Here is a 20,869-nt window from a genome sequence, read left to right on the forward strand (position 1 = left end):
ATGTGTGGGTGGGTATCGTCGTTGTATCACCCGTTTCATCTTCTTCGAAAAAGTGCTTTTGTCCCTCCCTTTCTGCTTCTCTCTCTCTTTTTAGGTTCTCTCACCTCAAAGGAGCAGTATCTTCAGCTTAATGGCGGAAAGTTTCATTCTTCTGTCATCGGACACGTCCTTGTATTTAAATATCTACTCAACCGTCTCCATGCACCCGACGAAATCATTTGGAGCCATTCTCCCCTCGAAGTTCAGTAGGTCCACCTTCATTCCCAGATCTCAGTATCTTCCAATAGGCACATCATCTCTATATCTTTTAGCAGGCGTCTCAATTCTGTATCCTCCAGCAATTACCTCATCTCTGTATCTTCCAATAGGCACTTTAACTCTACACCTCTGTTGTTACTGTACTCCAAAGCATTGCGGTTTGTCTGCTCTTTCTTCTCTATTGGAATCATCCCTACAAAAGGGATTCATGTGTTTTATTTTTTCTCATTCATAGATTTAACTATTACGATCGACGGTGATATATCTCATCTCTGTATCCTCCAGTAGGCACCTCATCTCTGTATCCTCTAGTAGGCACCTCATCTTTGTATCTTCCAATAGACAGCTCTAGGCCTCCACTGATATTGGGATCTTTCTTATTCTCCACTGGAATCATCCATACGAAAGGGATTCATGTGTTTTATTTACTCTCTTTCACGTATTTCATTATTATGGTTGACGATGATCCTGCCCTGGGTTTTTTCCTTAATGGCATCGAGCCGATGTAGCACTTGGCGGAGTAGCTATTGTTTGTTGTCCATGGTGGGTTCTTGATCAAAATCCGACAATTGTCTTCTTAGGGGTGTGGTTAGGGTTTTCTGTGTAGGTAGGTGGAAGGAGTTGTGTAGGGTGGAGAGAAAAATTTTGGAGGCGATATGAGGGGATGCTAGAAATCGTTGGATAAGATTAGGGTTAGGCTAACACTGATATAAAATGATGTTGGAGTTCAGCCAAACTACTAGAAAAATCAAATATTATTACTGAAAGCAAATAAGATGTTACCATCAAACAAACTTGAAAGAGAAATTACAAAAAACATGACTCAAACTCACACTAGGGCTTCATCCATGGGCATGCTGATCGGCTAGGTGATTGGGGAGTGGAGGTAGGTGGCTTAAATTGGTTGTGGGTGGTCGGGACAACAAAAGGATGGGTTGAAATTGCGTTGGCAGTGAAGCGGAGGATTGGGACGGTGAGGGGCAGTGAAGTGGGAGGGTTGTCGATTGCAGGACAACAAGGGGAGGTTGTCTAGGGTGATGGCAGAGAGCAAGGAATGGAATTGGAAACTACAGTGAAGAACAACAAATGGGTGTTGTTCGAGGGCGGCTGCAGCATCATGGGGAAGATGCGGAAGGAGAGAAGAAAGATAATCACCACCTGAGAGAGATACAATCGGGTTATCCCTTTGAAGAGACAAAAATGGACATCGGCGGCTATTCTAAACAAAAAATATAAAAAACTAATATTCAAACCCTAATACAACACATATATAGAAAAATACTAAAAAAAAGGAAAGAAGGATAATAGGGAAAAAAACAAAAAATGAAAATCTAGGTAAATACTAAAAAAAGGAAAGAAGGATAATAGGGAATAAAAAACAAAAAAACGAAATTCGTGATTGATCAGCCTTTCTCCCTGTCTTCGGCGCTTGTGGGAGTCGCGCGGCTTGCATTCCAGTCCGATGCAGGTCGCTCTGCTCACATTTTAAGCATTTCATAATATTTACAATTTATTTGGAGGAAGACGTGTGGGTATAAAAATCATCAAGTCGTGTTATTTTAAATTGCGGTACCCACCGTAACTGTCAAAAATATTACAATTTATATTAGATCTTGGATGCTTGAGAAAAAGAAGAGTTAGTGAACTGTTTGTGACATAATCCTCATTTTCCTTCATGTAGGAAATACGCGAATTGCAAGAGCTTCAACGAATGTTGTACACATTCTTGCATGTTCTGACGGCTCACGATCTCTCTTCCGTTTTCCTTGTCCCAAATAGTAGGAATTTTTTGGATGCTATAATGCAGCTACTGTTGTTAACATCTTGCAGCTATAAAGACGTTGTTGTGAGGAAGGTATGCATGTAAATGCGGATCAATGATCTATTGCATGTATTCTTCATGAAAGTTTTATCAGATAAGCAGAACTTTGCAAAAAAAAAGAAAGGATGAAATGATACTTAATTTTTCCTATCTTCCAGATTTGTGTGCAGATTTTTATCAAACTTATTAAAGACTGGTGCAGCAAGTATAGCGATGAAGAAAAGGTACTTTTTCTGATATTTTGCTCCCATAGCTGCTATGTGGCATGTATAGAGTAATAGGTGCTGAAACAGATATACGAGGCAACCTTTATGCATACTGGTAGGAAGTAAAGAGACACAAGAATAAATGCGCGCACGCACGCACGCGCGCGCGCACCCACGCACGCACGCGCGCGCGCGCGCACACACACACACACACACACACACACACATTCACATACGAGGCAACCTTTATGCATACTGGTAGGAAGTAAAGAGACACAAGAATAAATGCGCGCACGCGCGCACGCACACAGACACACACACACACACACACACACACATTCACATATTGATATTTAGCTGTTTTGTATGGGTATGCATGTGCACGCCCATTATGTGTGAAGGAAAGTTTTTCATCCTTTTGGCAAGGAAATGTTTATTCTCTTCACAAACAGTTAATATAATTTTATCCGCTTGTTAACATCATCTCTCATAGAAAAAGTTCATTGCTAACACAGTTATACATGCACAACATATAAATATCAATAATGATGATGTGCTTATTTAAAAAACTTATATTGATATAGTTCTATCACTATTTGTGTGTGTGAATAATTTGTTATGCTTTACATGGATAAAGTTCATTAGGAACAAAGTTATACACCCACATTGTAGATTAAGATCAATAATGATCATCATTACTGATGATGTACCATCTAACAATGAACTGGTGATATAATTTTATGAATGTTTATGAATATTCGAACATTTGATTAAACTTGATGTGCAAATGCCCTTTAGTCTACATGCCTTTTTTTTTTTAAATCAAAGCCATTTAAATAAGTTTATATTTGCATAATACATTTTTAAAAAATTCACTTAAAAAATTCATTTGATACATTCTGCATAATGAGGTGGAAGGCACAGGTTACAAAGTCCAACTATTTTTTACCTACTAACTCTAGCTTGTGCATGGAACTACAGTTTTTCTAAAGTTTTTTATAACACTTTAAACAAGGCTCCGACTCATCATCAGCATCAACCTCCTTTGACTTGGAGAAGCATAGTAATTCATACTAGTGTACTTTGTATACTTCTTTTCGAGTTCTATCTCTCTTTGTGTTTGCTCTGTTCTCCCTTTTTTCTGGTTCCAAATTCATTCTAAAAGATAACTCTCTCTTTTTCCATTGGTGGAGGGGCGATGAATAAATTATAGTGAAATAATTGATTTATGTGACTGTTTCAGTGCTCAAGTTATGTTCTCTTTGTTTTTTTCCTATATATTAACTAGAAGTAGTTTTATATGCTTGGCATTATAACCAGTTTTTGTTTTCATAATATACATGTCCTTGATGCTCTCTAATCTTGATGAAAATTGAGGACTGATGTGAGGGTAACAGGTGATACCAAAACTTTGTATTAAACACCATGAAATGAGTGAGAGTAGAAGATGCCCCAAGTTGATGGGGAGTTATGTTTGATGTTAAGGGAATAAAAACTAGAAATTCATTTTCATAAACTGGAGTTAACGCCTTATGTAACACTCAACTTAATTGAATGGAAAAGTGGGACTCAAGCGTGCCTATCTAAAATATTTGGGATGAGACTGCTACAACTTCCAAAAATGTCTGCTGAGAAGCTATGAGATGAAGTGATAGAGATGAAGAATGAGAGGGAAGATGAATGTAAATATCAATCTTTTGGCTGTATTTTGTTTATAGTCTCCATTTGTTTGTGTTTGTGCGAAGAAATGTCCAACAAATGTCGAAGTTTTTAATAACATGTCTGATAACATATACGATACCATTCTAGAGCTCCTAGAAGGTATTTTGGAAGGGAGGTAGTAATGGAATGACAAGGGGAACAAAATTATGTGATGTCAATGCCATTTAAAAGGGGATAGGTGTTCGGCGACTTTCTCGTCTGAAAATAGTGAAAGGAATTTTGAATCTGCAATGTTTTGGCCGGCGAGGAACTTTCATCATCTCTTCTTGAGTAAGATACAGACATTCCACTTGCAAAAGAAATGCATATGTTAATTTTCATAATTCAGCGGAATTATTTTATTAATATGAAAAGGAGGTTCAATTACCGTTACATGAATCTTAGAATAGAAAAGAAAAGAAAAAAGAAATAACTTGAAAGCAAAGATATAACACTCATGTCTTCATTTCATCAATTCATAATAATTACTTAAAAAGATAAAGGAGACCACATAAATTAAGAAAGCCTAAAATAGGACAGTAAATAAATCCAATCTAAGAAATAAATCTAAAATAGGAAAGAAAATAAATCAAATCCAACTAAATAAATCTAATCCTCATAACTTCTAATATAAATAATTTTTTTTTCTAAAATAACTTCTAACACTCCCCCTCAAGTTGAACATGGTTGACAACCATGTTCAACTTGGATTTGAAAATATCAAACAATGGCCGAGGAAAATTCTTTGTGAGGTAGAACTTGAAGTCGTCATTTTGTACTTGATAATCAACCCCAAAAGCATTTAGGATATTTTTAGTTACCTGTGGTTGTCTTTGATTGCACTTTCTGTAGTGTCAGTAAGCAGGTCGAAGACTCCTACAGATAAAGCTGCATGAAAATTTACAGGGAAGTATACAATCTAAAGGAAAAACATTAGAGTTAAGCTTGCTACAGGAAAAGAGAAGGGCCATGCTGTAGGAAAAGACTCCGAAGGAGATCTTGCTGCACGAAAAAGTTCTAGAGGGCTTGCTGTAGAAAAAGCTCTGAAAGAGTTTGTTGCAGGAACAAGCTCTTAAAAAAGACATGTTGTAGGAAAAAACTCCGGAGAAGGGTCTTCTGTAGGAAAAAGCTCCGGAGAAGGGTCTGCTGCAAGGAAAAAGCTCCGGAGGAGGGTCTACTACAAGAAAAATGCATCGGAGGATGGCTTGCTATGGTAAAAAGCTTTGGAGGATAGCTTGCTGCAGGGAAAAGCTCTGGAGAATGGCCTGCTGTAGAGAAAAGCTCCGGAGGAGCTTCGGATGAGGGCTTGCTGCAGGAAGAAGTTTCACAGAGTCTGCTGCAGGAAAAAACACCGAAGGAGACCCGTTGCAGGAAAAAAAACTTTAAATTGCAATTCCTCATCTAAGGTGAAGATGGATGACTCATTTGAGCTCATTTCACGTGCTTGTTCTATACCAACAACCCTAATGTATTGTTGTTTAACTCCTACATCTCCTTTTTGAGCTGCAGATGCTTGGAACGCACCATAAATGTTGATAACTGTAAGCCTTGTGCCTGAACAACAAATTGGATTGTGCAGCGATCCAACAAGAGAAACACGTTTCTAGGAAGCTCTCTAGTAGGTACGTCTCTGGATTTTCCTGGAGCTTAAGTGTCTGAATATCTACATATTTACTATTATAAGGTGAAATAATCCATGGATCCAGTGGCAAGGCTCTTCACCGCAATGGGGAACATGATCATAGGACCTTGGAACAATGATGCTCCCCAAGTCCAGAACGACAAGCCATAGATTTGATGTTCATACAGTTCTTGCATAAGGGAGTTACATAAGTTGCCTTGGCTTTTACTGGAGAAGCTGTGATTGTGATTCCAATGATCTTCACAAGCTTGACATGTACGCAACCCTAATGGAACGCATGGAATCAGAGTTCTCCTTGAATGAGAGAAAAATCTGGACATCTCCAATGACAAGCTCCTCAATGTCTCCCATCTCGTCGACAACTTTAAACCGAAGACTCGCCAACACCTCAGCAACTGTAGTTTCCAATAAGGGCAATTTTTTGGCTGGGAGCTTTTGGATATTGTCAGCCAGCTCTGCATGAAACGCGTCTTCCATGGTGATAGTGAGGTGGCCGGCTTGTGGACAAGACTCGCGATAGGGAAATTCACCTTTCTTACCCGAGAAGCCGCGAATGAACTCCTTGACTTGAAAAGGGAGGCGTGGTGGGTGAGGAAGCCATGGTCTGGATTGCTGTCACCACAAAAAAAATGAGCCTAGCCGTTGTAGAACATTGCACCCTCGTCCCAACCAAACATCTCCCTTCTCAGACAAATCAAACTTCCAGCAACGCAATTTACCATTGGAACCCTAGATTTGGGTCCAGCGTCTCCACTGGTGGAGAGGAGCAAGAAGTGGTAAGATATCCCTCAAGAGAGCGTATAATGAACAGAAGCTTTGACTGACATGGCAGAGGAGTTATGGCAGATAATTTCTGCAAGGAGTTCCAAAGGTTGCAGGAGGGAATTCGATGGCGGGAAAGGTTGCAGGAGGAAATTTCAGCGGCGGGGCCTATAGAGAGAAATTTTCCACCAGGAAAACTGAAAAGAGGAGACAAAGGAAGGGCATGCAACACAACAAAGATTACCAACTGTAGGGAATAGCAAGTTTCCGGCGGCAGGAGACTTTAGGATTTGTTTCAAAGTTCTGATATCATGTTGATTTTCAGAATTAAGCGGAATTATTTTATTGATATGAAAGGGGATATAAATACACTTTCATGAATCTTATAATATGAAAGATAAGAAAAAGAAAATAACATGAAAAGAAAAATATAACATCTATATCTTCATTTAATCAATTCATCATAATTACTTGAAGATAAAAGAAATGACATAAATTAGAAAAGCCTAAAATAGGACCCAATCTAAGAAAATAAATCTAAAATATGAAAGAAAATAAATTCACTCTAACTAAATAAATCTAATCCTCATAAATTCTAATATGAATAAATTATTTCCTAATATAACTTCTAAGAGAATATAATACTCCTTAAATATAAAACAAAGATTACAATTTCCATAAACTCAAAACAAAGCAAAAAATCTCTAAACCAATAAAATAACAACATATAAATAGTTATCTTATAGAAAAATCTAATAAAAAATAGTGAAATAGGAAATAAATAAAAAATGACTAAAAGATATGCTAAATTTTGTAAGTTGGTGCTCCCCTCCATCCGAACATGCAATTGAGGGAGCCCAAATTTCGTTGTATGCTGATCTCAGGACTAGAATGGGACCCTTTCACTGTTGAGTAAAACTTACATCCCTGCCTTATAGATATGGTGGACCAATTGAAATCATGCATGGTTTGATTATGTTGAATTTATTTATTTTTAATATGTGAGGTCTTAACTTTAAAATGATTATAGATTTTCTTAAAAGAATTTCGCTCGTTTATTAGATCAAGTGAGTGAACGTTCAACATTCTCAAACCATTAAAATTTAAACATTAATCAATTTGGTAGAGCACATGCGGGTTTTCAATTTCATTAACTTTGAACTATTAAAATAACTTCACATATTTTTCAAAGCATTCAAATGATAAATTTCCGTGTTTCTTAATTCATTTATATAGCACACTTGTATATTTTCACGTCATGATATAACCATAGAAAATTTGATGCATCTGCATATTTAATTTGCGTATATTCATAAAGCATTTTAGGATTCTTTCTGATGCTCACATAAGCCTTAACAGTGTGTTATGTTCTTTGTATGAATCTTAAAAGATTTACATAAAATTTGTGGCATATTGTTTGAGTTTATAATAGCCATGAAATTTATGTCAATTTTAGGAACATTTAATGATAAAATTTTGTGGATATTATATCATTGAATCACAATTAACACCTCTTGTTCTCTTGCACATACATTGCAAAGTTGGTGGCAAAATCATTCTATAACTTTGACAGTTTGTGTTAACCTTAACTTAATGACATGCAAAAAATCATATTTTGACTGTTTCAAAAGACCACTTCTGCTTGTGAATTGGACTAGCATATTCGGCAACGAGTTCATCAAGTTATCAAGTCAATGAGAATATTTTTGAAAGTTTGTGTGAATGTTATGATTTGTACTCCACACAAAGCTTCATTTGAGCATTTTACCGCCTTCAGTTCGCTAGTAAGTAGATTGTGTTGAAAGTGCATATTAAGTCACCGTCTAGCATTTAGAAACGATAATTATTTGCTTGAATTTAGCCCCAATTTATGTATTTCGTATTTAAAGTCTGTGTAAATTCAAAATTTACATGTCCAGATAATCCAGGATTTAAATCATTTTTTGCAAGTCCAAATAATCACAAATTGTTCAATTTTGAATCAATTTTTGTAATTTCAAAAAATCCATATTTTAAGTTGGAATTTTGACAACCTCTTAGCGTCTTCATCGCTTTAGGAGGTTGAATCGCGGGTGCCCGACCTGTCCAACTGTTTATAAGTTGTATTGGTCAATATGGTGAGACACTATGGCCTGAGAACAAAAATATATTTTAAACGATGGTTTATAAGACACTTTAGGCTTCTAGTTAACCTGCATGAAAAGTACACCATGGCGGGGATTACAATCTCCATAAACTCAAAACAGCAGAAGTCTTTAAACCAGCAAAATAGCAACATATAAATAGTTTCCTCACGAAAAGCTTAATTAGAAATAGAGAAATAGGAAATTTGAAAGAAATAAAAAAGGAATAAAAGATATGCTCAAATTTGGAAGTTGGCGCACCCCTCCTCCTGTCTAAACCTGCAATTATTAAAGCCCAGATTTGGCTGTTCGTGGAATTACCACGACCGGGATCACGGTACGCTGAACCCGGGATCGTAGCAGGCTCCCACGTCAATATCTGTCTTGGTGTAAAGTTGTTTTCAGGGTTCTTTTGTTCCATCGTGGCTATAGTTGTTGGGGAATGTTCATGCTTCATACCTTGGATGTTAAATTGACATCGTCACTCGTATGACATAAGACTGCACTGATAAAATGCATGATACATGGATTTTTGTAGACATGCTGGCAATTAGAGGTTACATGTTTTTCTTCCTATGTTGTTAACATGTAGATTGTTATTGGGGCATTTACATGCATACCACCTATTTCCTATTTATTTACATATCTAACATCTAAACTTTGCTTTTTAAAATTTAGACCACACAAATATTTTATATCACGTCAATAACACTACTATTTTAACTTTAAGAAGTGGCATACATCTTTTCATGCATATGGAAGATGACATATATGTAAAAATTGAAGTTTAGGTGTTAGATGTGTAAATACATAAGAATTGAGTGGTATGTTTGTAAATATTCCAATGTAATTTATCTTGGGTTCTTATCTTTTGAGACATCTACTTGCAGAAATAGCGTGTCAACTAATCTATGAAATCAATCCTGTCCAGGTTCCTGGCTTTGGAAACTTCATTATTGAGAAATTTGCAACTAATTGCTGCCTGTACAGTGTTTTGGACAAGTCGCTTGAGTTCCATGATGCAAATACTGTAAGAATGACTGTCCTTTTCTCTTGAATTTTTAAACTTTTGTCTCAGACAATTTGTTACTTCTCATGTGTGAGAAATTTAACTTTTTCTTAAGAACACTTTTCATTTTTATTATATAAAATTATGTCATTTTGTGATTGATGACTAATATTTTAAATAAATATTTTTTGCATTTAGCGTGTGAAGAGATGAAATAACATAAAGATGCTAGTTTGAACAAAAATGCTTTGTAATCATTAAATCATCCTACATAGGATATTGGTGGTTGGTTCTCAGCTGTGCTGAAGGTCTTGGTTGGATGCGTGATATTTGTTGTTGGAATAAAGTATGAAGTGACAAATTTTGTAGTCTTCTCAAGAATTACTGAGTTGCCTTTGCATGAATAGCTAACATGTAATATTTTCATTTATTGTTTACAGTTTTTAATTTAGAATGACTCTCTTGTGCTCGTTGTCCCTTGGAATCTTTATTGACAAGGCTCTGCATCAAGAAAAATTTACCATCATCATTCTCCATTTAACATGCTACTAGGATTCTGTCCAGTTGATGCTTTGTATCAAAAATTATTTCTTTTTGACATCTAAAACTGCTAATATGTGATATAACTTGTTTGGTTAAATCCTTAAGATCTCATTGTTCGCTGTTTAGGTATTAATTCCCACATTTATTCATTCTTTGGAGCAATTACATACATACCACTCAAAATATTACTATTTACAAAGCAAATAACTCTTTCATCCATTTTTCAAATGTTCACTCAAATGTCAATAAACAACCCATGTTTTGCTTTTTTATCAAAATTCTAATGATTTGATCATGCGACGCATAAATGCATCAGTTCCGTAGTTTAAAAAATCACTTAGGTGCTAGTTTTTGTAAATAGCAATGTTTCCAGTGCTATGGATACAATTATCCCTTATTCTTTTCAATAAAATACTTGGAACATTAATGATTGAATGCATTTTGTTTCACTATGAGATTTTCAAGCCATAAATAAGCTTACGCATTTAGTAGGATAAAATGGACGCTTGATCTCAATACAATGTATCCATTATTGTGCTTTGGGTCATTTGACCTTGAAATGAAAATAGGGAGAAAATTTAATTACTTATTTATTTACATTATTTAATTATTATGCTTTTCGTAAGAGCCTTTCATTGAAAATATACTCTTATTTGCCCAGCTTGTTCTTCTTGGGGAAATTGTATTGGCTCAGAAGGTCATGTATGAGAAGCTTGGTGATGACTTCCTTGTTCATTTTGTCTCAAAAGGCCTCTTGACAGCTCATTGTCCGCATGATTTAGCAGAACAGTACTATGCAAATGTGCAGGTTTATGTCTTCTTTGCTTTGAAGTTTTTTCTACTTGTTAAGTTTGGTATCCTCTGAAATTACATCACACATATCAAGTAATGAATTATACTACTATTAAAGAAGACATTTTGCTCAAAGAACCCTGATGATCTAAAATTAGGTGGAAAGCACTTAGAATGAAGGGGCATTTACATACATACCTTCCAATTTCTTTGAATTTACATATCTAACACCTAAACTTTGTTTTTAACATTTATATCACCCATATCTTTTATATCATATCAAATCTACCACTATTTTAACTTTTAAAATGTGGTATACATCCTTTTCATGCATAGGTATGTAAAAATTGAAGTTTAGGTGTTAGATATGTCAATGCATAGGACATGAGTGGTATGTATGTAAATCTTCCTAGAATGAAATGGGAGAGTTGTGCCTTTTCTCTTCATAAATTTCATCAAATAAATGATTTCATACAGTCATACTCCTCTAGAATGGGATACATAAAATCAATTAACAAATGTGTAATTGCATCAGAAAAGGCAGAAAATGAAAAATTTTGCGATTTTTTAGAAGATTTTTGTTTATCAACGTTAAATGTCACCAGAGTGCATCAGATGAGGCAAAAACTAATCCTTCCTGCCATGTGTGATCCTTCTAAACAGGGAAACGATGTCAAGGCTTTGAAATCTTTCTATCTTTACATGATTGAAATCTTGAGACAACAGCAAAATGCAAGCCTTGTTTTCAGATAGAATCAGACATTTATTTTGACCTGAAATTCTCAATTCTTTTATTACACACTTGATTGACATCGAGCATATTCCACGGATCCGACTCAGGTATTAAACTCAGCTTTGTTTGTTATTCTTGTTTCACTCCATGCTTTTCAACTTCTGTATATATAACAGTAGCTTAAATATCTATAATGCCAGCGTCATTATTTTCTCAACAAGTTATGTTAATTTTCTCACAGTTATATAGAACAGTAGCTTAAATAATAGGGACTGTTTCTCTCCCTGTTTTAGTGGTATAAAGTAAATGAAATGTATGATTTCTCAAAATTTCGGTGTTTGATTGAATGAAAACAGAATGCTATGTAAAATTTTAGTAACTTTGGAATTAACCTCTCAATTCAAAAATGATATATTCAGAATTTATTAGATTTGGGTGATTTCCAAATGCATTGCAAACTGTAGCATGTTTATCACCACCAGCTGCCATTTCCACCTCCCCCTTGCCAACGCTAAGGTAGATGAGAAAATATTGCGTCCAGAGTCCGGACGCAGCACGCGAGCTGCGTCGGGACAACAGACGTGATACAGTGGAGGTTCGAGCTCCCGCTCCGCCCTGTATCACATCCGTTGTTCGGACGCAGCTGTGCGTCCAGACTCCGAAAACAATATTTTTTCATAGTAGATAGCCGCCCGCTGCCGTTGTCGCCAGCTGCCCATCTTCCTCACCGCTTCCACTACCGTCCACCCTCCATCTCTGCCTCCAGCTATCTGTTGCGGCCACCCACTGCCAACTGCAGGCGCCGCCGCAACCACTATTGCCGCGCATATTCTAAGTTGATTTTATTTTTTCTTTGAACCAAATATATGCATGTATGTACTTTAACACCAAACCAAATAACACTGCATTTCTTTCACATCGACTTTCTTCTAAACAAACCAAACATTGATTATGTTAACCCATTCAATATTAAAATCCGAGATTTTTTTCATTTTTACCGATTCATATTTGTTGGATTGATTGAAGTCAGAAGATTGACTCTGCTTGATTGTTGTTTATGATGCAAATTCGTGATCCACACGTTGATGTTTATATTCCCTATTCAGTCTGGCAATCTCTTTTATTTAAATAATTTCTTTTGTTTTATTGGATTGTATGTGTTGACCTTTTATGTTAGTAAGTTCATTATTGCATTTACCAGTACTTCCCATTATAATTTGGATTCTCCAGTGATGATCTGTTGAACGTAATTTTGAAGCATTCTGATTTGGGAGATTTACATACATGTCCGACAATTCTTTTATATTTATGTAAATATCTACATTTTGATCTTTTATTTATACAACAGCCCGAGACTTTTGAAATCAGAAAGAAATATCATTACTAGAGTGAAATGCATAATTTAATTATGTTTTGATGTAATTGAGAATTTAAAATGTTTTATAAATAAATATCAAATTCTAATATTAGATATGTAATTCTTATGTGATATGGATGTCCTCAAGTGTGCAACTGAGTCAACTGTCAAGTTGATTCATGAGTAAAAGTTTTAGTATATATCTTTAATGAGTTGAATACAAGTCAAATTACCACCTTTCTTTTTCTAAAAAATAAATTAATAAAACACTATAAATAATATCAAAAAATTTAATAACATTAATTTTCAAAAAACAAAAAAATTATGAATGACAAGATAGATCTATATAAGTTTCATTTTTTAATAAAAAAATAAATTTCTTTTTATTTTAATTATAAAATATAATCATATATTTTTTTATTTTTTTATTTTTTTATTTTTTTAATATTTAATTTGCTTAAAAAAAGCAACATATTATTTTAGATATTATATAAATCAGACATTTGTTGGGTCCATGGAGTGGAAAAAATTATTTCATACGGTGTTTGATCTACATTGTTTATTTAAAAAAAATTTAAAATAAGGCTCATCAAAATATATTTTTGTTGTGATAAACGGTAAAGATCAGACCGTATGCATTTCTGCATATGGTGTCTGTATGGAATTATTTTTCCATGGAGTGTGTCTAACATCGTAGGTCTCTTCATTAGAGAGTGAGAACTTAGAATTAAGGTTGAGTTTGATTAAGTAATCATATTAAAGTTAAGTGTTACTCAAGCTCAACTAGACCCATTTACGCCCGAAGATATCCTGATGACTAACATGATACAAGATTGATTTTAATTTTCCATGCTAAATGTTTTTAATATTTTTACATTTTGCAAGGCACTTCTGTCTTTAATTGCTGAAATTTTTAATTCAAATAAATTATATACTAAATTTTAAATCTCTAAAAGTAATATTTATTTAACATCAATATTTCAATAATTATTAATGTTAAAATGTATGATGAAAGTAGAGCTAGCTTTAATTTGAAATTGTAAGAATATAAAATGCATCTTCTGCTTTTATGACAACTAACACCTATTAAAATTTAAACCTTCCTCTCAAGAACTTACATTTAGGGCTGTCAAAACGGCTCGTTGTTCGCGAACAACTCGTGCTCGGCTCATTAATTTCGTTTGATAAGTTAACGAGCCGAACACGAAGTAAGATGTGTTCGTTCGTGTTCGGCTCGAAATACTACTCATCTATATATATATATATATATATATATAAAGTAATATTTTAAAAAAAATTAATTGACTATAAGGTTATCAAAGATTTATAATCAATTAAAATATTGATTAAGAAAATAGAATAAAAAATATTAAATTAGATTCAAATGATGTTTTAATATAAATAATAATTTTTAAATCTTGCTCAAACATACAAAACATTTGCTTTTCGTAGAATGTCTTTTGGACTATCTAATGCACCTGCGACTCGGCTCGTTTGCTTAACGAGCCGAACACGAACACACTTTTTGAGCTCGAAATATAAACGAGCCGAACACGAGCTGAGCACTGGTTTACGCCCCTACTTACATTATAATTAGATCTAGAGATGCAAATTAAGATTCATCTCCAGACGCCACTTGTAACAATGGAGCATAAATACCACTCAATTCCTACATAATTACATATCTAATACCCAAACTTGATTTTTTACATTTATGCCATCCTACCTATGTATGAGTATATTTTACATTGTAAAGTTAAAATAGTGGTATTTTTTATGTGGTACTAAAGATTTGGGTGGTATAATTGTAAATAAAAGTAAAGTGAACCGGTAGGATATGTAAATACATAGGAATTGAGTGGCATGTATGTAAATGTCCCCATGTAAAAATCAAGGTTTGCCTTAAAAGGTTGGGTTAGCATGTAGTAGTGTGTACTCGGCTCACTCTGGTCCTCTAGTATGATGCCAAAGTACGAGGGTTGAATAAAGGTGAACTATACATTTGTGGGGAAGTCAATACTTGAATTAGGGTAAAGTAAAGCATATTACTAGGGTGGCTTAGAAGAGAATCAATTAAGACTTGGGTCAACTATGGTTGGTTGACTAGCTAGGTCAAAGTCAACATGTGACCTAGGGATAATTGGATTGGTTGGTGAGAGTAAACTAGCTTGATGTCATAGCAAGAAGTATCATGAACCACTACTAGTGTATGAACTAGACCTCATTAAGTTATCCTTAATATCCACTTCATTAAAGTTTTGTTAAATTGGAGAATACCATATTTGAAAATATAAGAGGTGGTAAAAGCCAAATCTTCGCAATGATATTAACATATTTGAAACTATAAGAAGTCTTAAAAGCCAAACTTATCAAACTAATTATCTAGTCGAGAGGTAAAAATATTTGATATGACATTGACTGTTTGTAAGCTTTAGTTGAGTTGAAATTTCTTATCACTGACAAATTAATATAGAGGTCATATGAATGAATACAGTTAGCGTAAAACAACAAAATTAGTGCTTGTGCCTTTTTAGCTTTCATATTTATGAATAGACTACAATTTGAGTAGGGCTTTTTAGAGTATTGTAAGGATTATGCTCATTATTAGGAATAAAGCCATATTTTTTTCTTGGAAATTAGGAGGCATTTTTTTAATAAGAGCCCCTGATAGTTATGATTTATGATAGTTATACTTTATAGTTTTTTAGAAAAAAAAATCATAATGATGCTTACACCTCATTATTCAATGAGTTGTACACCTCAACTCAATTATAGAGAAATATTCTTCCTCACATTTAAGTCCCACATAGCAATCATTACTCAATTATATAGAGAGCCTTACATAAGAGTTACACAACCTAGAGTCATGCTTAACCATGGTTAGACAAAAACAAGATCCCATTTGAACAATGGCTTTGATGCCACTTGTCAAGAGGATAGCATATAAAGTAATGGAAAATAGACTTGTCTTATAGAGGTACTATTAATATATTAGAAAACTTGCGTTTCAATTTCAATGTTAAGACTATCTTTCACTCGCACGTAGAACTCAATAATAACTAAAGTTTGACTTTTTAAGTGACATAATAGCATATAATTATGACATGTTGCATTTGAAAAGAAAAAGGGCAAGCAAGACTTGGTGAATCAGAAGAGTAAGAAGGGTGAGGAACATAATAAGATGAGTGAATTTAGTTACAAAATAAGTAAAATAAAACTAATATAAAGTAAATGTTTGCATTCAAGATAATATTATGATATTTGAAACCCTAAAACAAGATGATGTTGTTCTAATTAAATGGATTCGGGCAATACATTTATGGGGCATTTACTTACATCCCATCCATTTTTTATGTATTTACATATATCCAACAACAAAACTCTACTATTTGCATTTATACGACCCACAATTCTTTATAGCATCAAAAATACCATTATTTAGACTTTTACAAAGTAAACTACGGCTTTGTCATGCATGGATAAGACGACATATGGGTAAAAATTAAAGTTCAGGTGTTAGATATGTAAATACATGGGAATTTAGTGGTATGCAAGTAAATCTTCTTATATTTAATTGTTTACTAAGATGTTTCATGGGTTGATTCTAGAATGTAGACTTTCAGGGGGGAAGTTCACTATTCAGATTTCAAGGAACAAATTCATGTTCTGGAAATGCAGGCTGAGCTTCACAATAAAAATTGCATTTAAGATGTATAAGATCAAAGCAGGGGAAGTCCATGCTTTGATTTTTTGTTTAGTTTGAAACATGAGCCCAGGTAACCAAAATAAATATGATTAAAAATATTGATGTGTCTTAATTATTATATGAATGTCCTAAGATGAATAAGATATACTTTAATAGGCTTACAAGTTTGATGTGATAAATTAAGCTAATTAATACATTAATTAATTATTAATTAAACTATTAATAATTAATTAAAATTTAACATATCTAATTAAAAATAATATGTAATTTAATTATAAATCAATAAAAGTAATTAAAATTATAAATTATAAATAAACTTATTATATAATGAGGAAACTCTCACGCATTTTTTATTTCCTGTGATTTTGCTAGTGCTATTTGGAAAAGTATTTTTGAACTGAGTGGTAGAATGGATGTTTATAATGGTCATAATACCATTACTAAAATCTTTGAGGATTGGAAAAGTAAAGGGCATGATTTCTTAACTAACATTCCTTCTATTATGCGTTGGTTTATTTGGGTTTCTAGGAACTCTGTTAAGCATAATGGTGAGGTTTTTACTTTCATGAAGACTTTTGCGATGATCTGTTCCTATATTTATAAAAGTCTTTCTATGAATAATTTAAAAGAGAATACTAATACATATACGATTTCTGTTGCTATTAATCTTTATATTTCCTTTAATATTGTTGCTAGTTCTTGTTGCAATAAAAGGTGTATCAAACATTCTGCTTCTTTGTTTAAAATTAATTCTGATGGCTATTGAAAAATGAACTGTGCGGGAGTTGGTGGAGTTTGTAGGGACTGGAATGATGTTGTTTTATATTGGTTTGCTGCCCCTAATGGTTTGTTGCCATTGCTTTACCTGTTTCTTTGATTGTGGTTGAGGCTGAGGCTGATGCTATTGTTTTTTCTTTGATGCTTGCGTGAAAGATGGGATGGAATAATATTATTTTGGAAATGAACTCTATTACTCTTTGGAAAGTGTGCAGATCTGATATGGTGTGTTATTGTTGTATTAACTTGCAGGTTAAGAAGATCAAATTCATGGCTAAAGATCTTAATATCTATTGGTCTCATGCTAAGAGAGATGGAAATGCGATTGCTGATTGGGCTGCTAAGCGAGGATCTCTTCTGAGTGCTCCATTTATTTATAATATTTTACCAGATGATCTTAATCGTTTAGTAATGTTGGATGTCTAGTTTAGGGTGTGTTGAGTTGTATTTTTATTTTATTTTTATTTTTATTTTTTTTTTGAAAGAAAACCCTTTTTTTTTTGATTGTAGTGTGTGTGTGGGACCTCTTTCCCGATTTTGTAATTTTCTTTTTATGAAATAAAATGAGAGCCTGTGCTTTTCATTAGTACACACACACGCACACGCACACGCACACGCACACGCAGACGTCGTTGTCGTTGTGCGTTGTCTGTTGCTCGTGCTTCATCGCTCGTGCATCTCGTTTGTTGTTTGCTGCGTCGAGCTCGGTTAATGATGGTCGCGCTTTCCAGCTAGGCTTCTGCACACCGCGCTTTTTCCTTTGTAATCTGAAACAGCCCTCTGTTTCGAGCAAGTCATCGTCCTCGGGCTCGAGCTGAAATCGCAGGGGCTTCGGGTTTCTACTCCTGCTCCCTGTTCTGGATTCGGAGTTTGCTCTCTACTTTGCTTTCTTAGCTATTCTTAACGTCGCACATCCATCTATTGGGGATGGCTTCGGACATATCGTATGTTGTTGCCCTTGCGGGTGTCCACGCCACAAGTACACCTAAACCGTGCTCTTTCACTCATTCGTTTGAGTGGGTGAAAGACATCAAGAAACCTGGTATGAAGAATGAGAAGTCTGTCATCTTTTTTACTGAAGCTAAAGGTCCTCCTGTCGACTGAATTTGGTCAAAAAATTTATTAAAAATTATCCCAAAATGGAGCTCATTCGTAAAGAATTTGAACTTATGCACCTTGTTAGGAGTGGAAAATTGAACTGTTAGATGGAAGACATATTCTAATACAACTAAATAATAAAGAGAATTACACGTGCTTATTTGCTAGAAGGATAATCTGGATAAGTGCTTATTTGCTAGAAGGATAATCTGGATTGATAACAGAGCAATGAAGATTCTGAAATTGTCTGTTGATTTTGACCCATAGACGAAACCACCAATCATTCTGGTTTGGATTCGCCTCCCCGGCCTGAAAATTCATTATTTTACTCAAAAAGTGTTGTACTCTATTGCCTTAACATATGGTAAGTCACTCAAAACGGGTATTCATACTTTTAATCTTTCCTGTCCATCTGAATCCAAAGTACTTGTTGAAAGAGACAACACTTTATCCGCTTCTGAGGAAATTTGGTTGGACACACAACGCCAAGGATATTGGCAAAAGGTAGTGATTGAGTCTTTTCATTGGTATTGCTCGAACTGTCGTATGTTCGACCACTCCAGTTCTCAATGTCGTCATCTACACCCCCACCTCAGATTAAAAAAGCATAGTGCTCCGCCACAAGCTGTGATTTCATCTCGTCCTGATCAGCTCCAAGTTATTGACACTATTGATAATAAAAAAGATACCCTTGAAGACGTCACTATTCTCGCAGGCATAATGACAACCATTCAGTCCCCACACAATATTGTAGTTCCCCCGTTTTTGGAACCTCCTATCGTGGGGGAGAGTGAGATTCTTCAGACCCCACTTGTCATAAAACATATCACCATTATTACAGGTGGCAATACTTCTACTACTTCATTTTCTCTCTTCTCATCCCCGCCTCATCAAGTCGAGCAAGTTGTTAATGTTACTCAAGCTCACGGGGATCATGATGTGCAACAACCTACACCTGTCTGGTCTACTAATCAGATGAGCCAATCATTGGATGAGGAATGACAGGTCTACACATCCAAGAGGAAGAAGAATAATGGAGACCTACTCAGGAGTATGATGGATGATACTTTGGTTACTTCGGGTAATGGTACTCACCTTACCAATTTGTTAGTCAGTTCACTTCTGAAAACTAGAGACAGAGGGAGGACTAAAGTAGGACGTCACTAGCACTTTTGCGCCCTTTGGTGGCTTTTTGATTTTTTACATTTATGTACCTTTACTTTATTTGGGATTTGTGTATGTTGTATTGTGTGTGTTGGGCTTTCTTTTAGACTCTCTCATACAACTTTTTTGTACGTTTTCCGCTTTAATATACTAGTCTATATATATATATATATATATATATATAAAATTGAGAAATTAATTAATTAATATAAAATGCCCTTAATGGGGGCGATTAAGCTCCTTTCAAAATTTACTCCTTCCACAAAAATACCAAAATTAAGTGCTCCTTATAATTTGCCCAACAAGAAATATAAAATGATGATAAACATAAAATAAGAGAATTCAATCACAAGATGAACATATAAAAATAAATTGAAGCAAATATTTTCATTAAAGCTAATTTTATGATATTTTCACATATAATAGTCCGCATATGTGTGATAAAATCCTTTTGGGGCTTTTTAACTTTGCAAATGAAATGTTTCAGTAATGGAAGCTCTTCCTGGACATTTACAGTGTTCGACTTTAAGCCCATACCGTTTGGCTTTAATTATCGATGCTCTTACTAAACATTTACAGGAAAATGTATCTTTATGTATGTTTTCCACTGATGATATCTTTCTTGTGGATAAAACCAGAGAAAGAGTTCATAAAAAACTTGAATTATGGAGGTCAACTATAGAGTTTAAAGGCCTTGGTTTGAGTAGATCTAAAACCGAATACAAGGAATGTAATTTTAGTAGTAGTAAATCTAGTGGCAGAGTTGTAATAATGGTGATCAAACCATTAAAAGAAGTGAACGTTGTAGATATATTGAGCTTATCGTTCAAAGTGATGGTGATATAGATATAGGTGTTATTTAGTAGAAATAAAGTTGGATGGTTGACGTAGAGGAACGTATCTGGCTATTGTGTGATAATTTTTATGGCGTAGAATGCTGGTGATACCTGCAATACTTTATGGCGCAAAATGTTGGTCTATAAAAGAGAAACATAAACTAAGTTAAATGTGGCTGAGACGAGAATGCTTAGGTGCAAGAATGGCTTTAAACTTAGAGACAATGCAAAATGAATATATCCATGAAAGGGTTGGTGTAGCTCCGGTGGCGGATAAGATTAGAAAGAGTCTTCTTAGATGATTTGGTCACATTAAACGTCGGCCAACTGATGATCCAGT

The 20,869-nt window shown here is 34.6% G+C and overlaps 1 protein-coding gene across 6 annotated transcripts in view; it reads left to right on the top strand.

The window, feature by feature from the left end:
• The window catches only part of LOC110029417 (exportin-T-like), a 31,335-nt gene extending 13,306 nt beyond the window's left edge, over positions 1-18,029 (top strand). Inside the window, exons 9-14 of one of the 6 annotated variants that reach the window (XR_002294536.1) lie at positions 1,940-2,113; positions 2,239-2,304; positions 9,446-9,544; positions 10,728-10,874; positions 11,522-11,698; positions 17,684-18,029. Coding sequence is in view for 3 of the 6 variants with exons in the window: in XM_020731699.1 (XP_020587358.1) it covers positions 1,940-2,113; positions 2,239-2,304; positions 9,446-9,544; positions 10,728-10,874; positions 11,522-11,611 (576 nt within the window). In the remaining 3 variants the exon portion in view is untranslated. The other 5 variants (XR_002294537.1, XR_002294538.1, XM_020731699.1 and 2 more) reach the window with 5 other exon arrangements.
• Positions 18,030-20,869: the final 2,840 nt, after the last annotated feature.

The sequence above is a fragment of the Phalaenopsis equestris genome, unplaced genomic scaffold, assembly GCF_001263595.1.
Source record: "Phalaenopsis equestris unplaced genomic scaffold, ASM126359v1 Scaffold000572, whole genome shotgun sequence".
Lineage (NCBI taxonomy): Eukaryota > Viridiplantae > Streptophyta > Magnoliopsida > Asparagales > Orchidaceae > Phalaenopsis > Phalaenopsis equestris.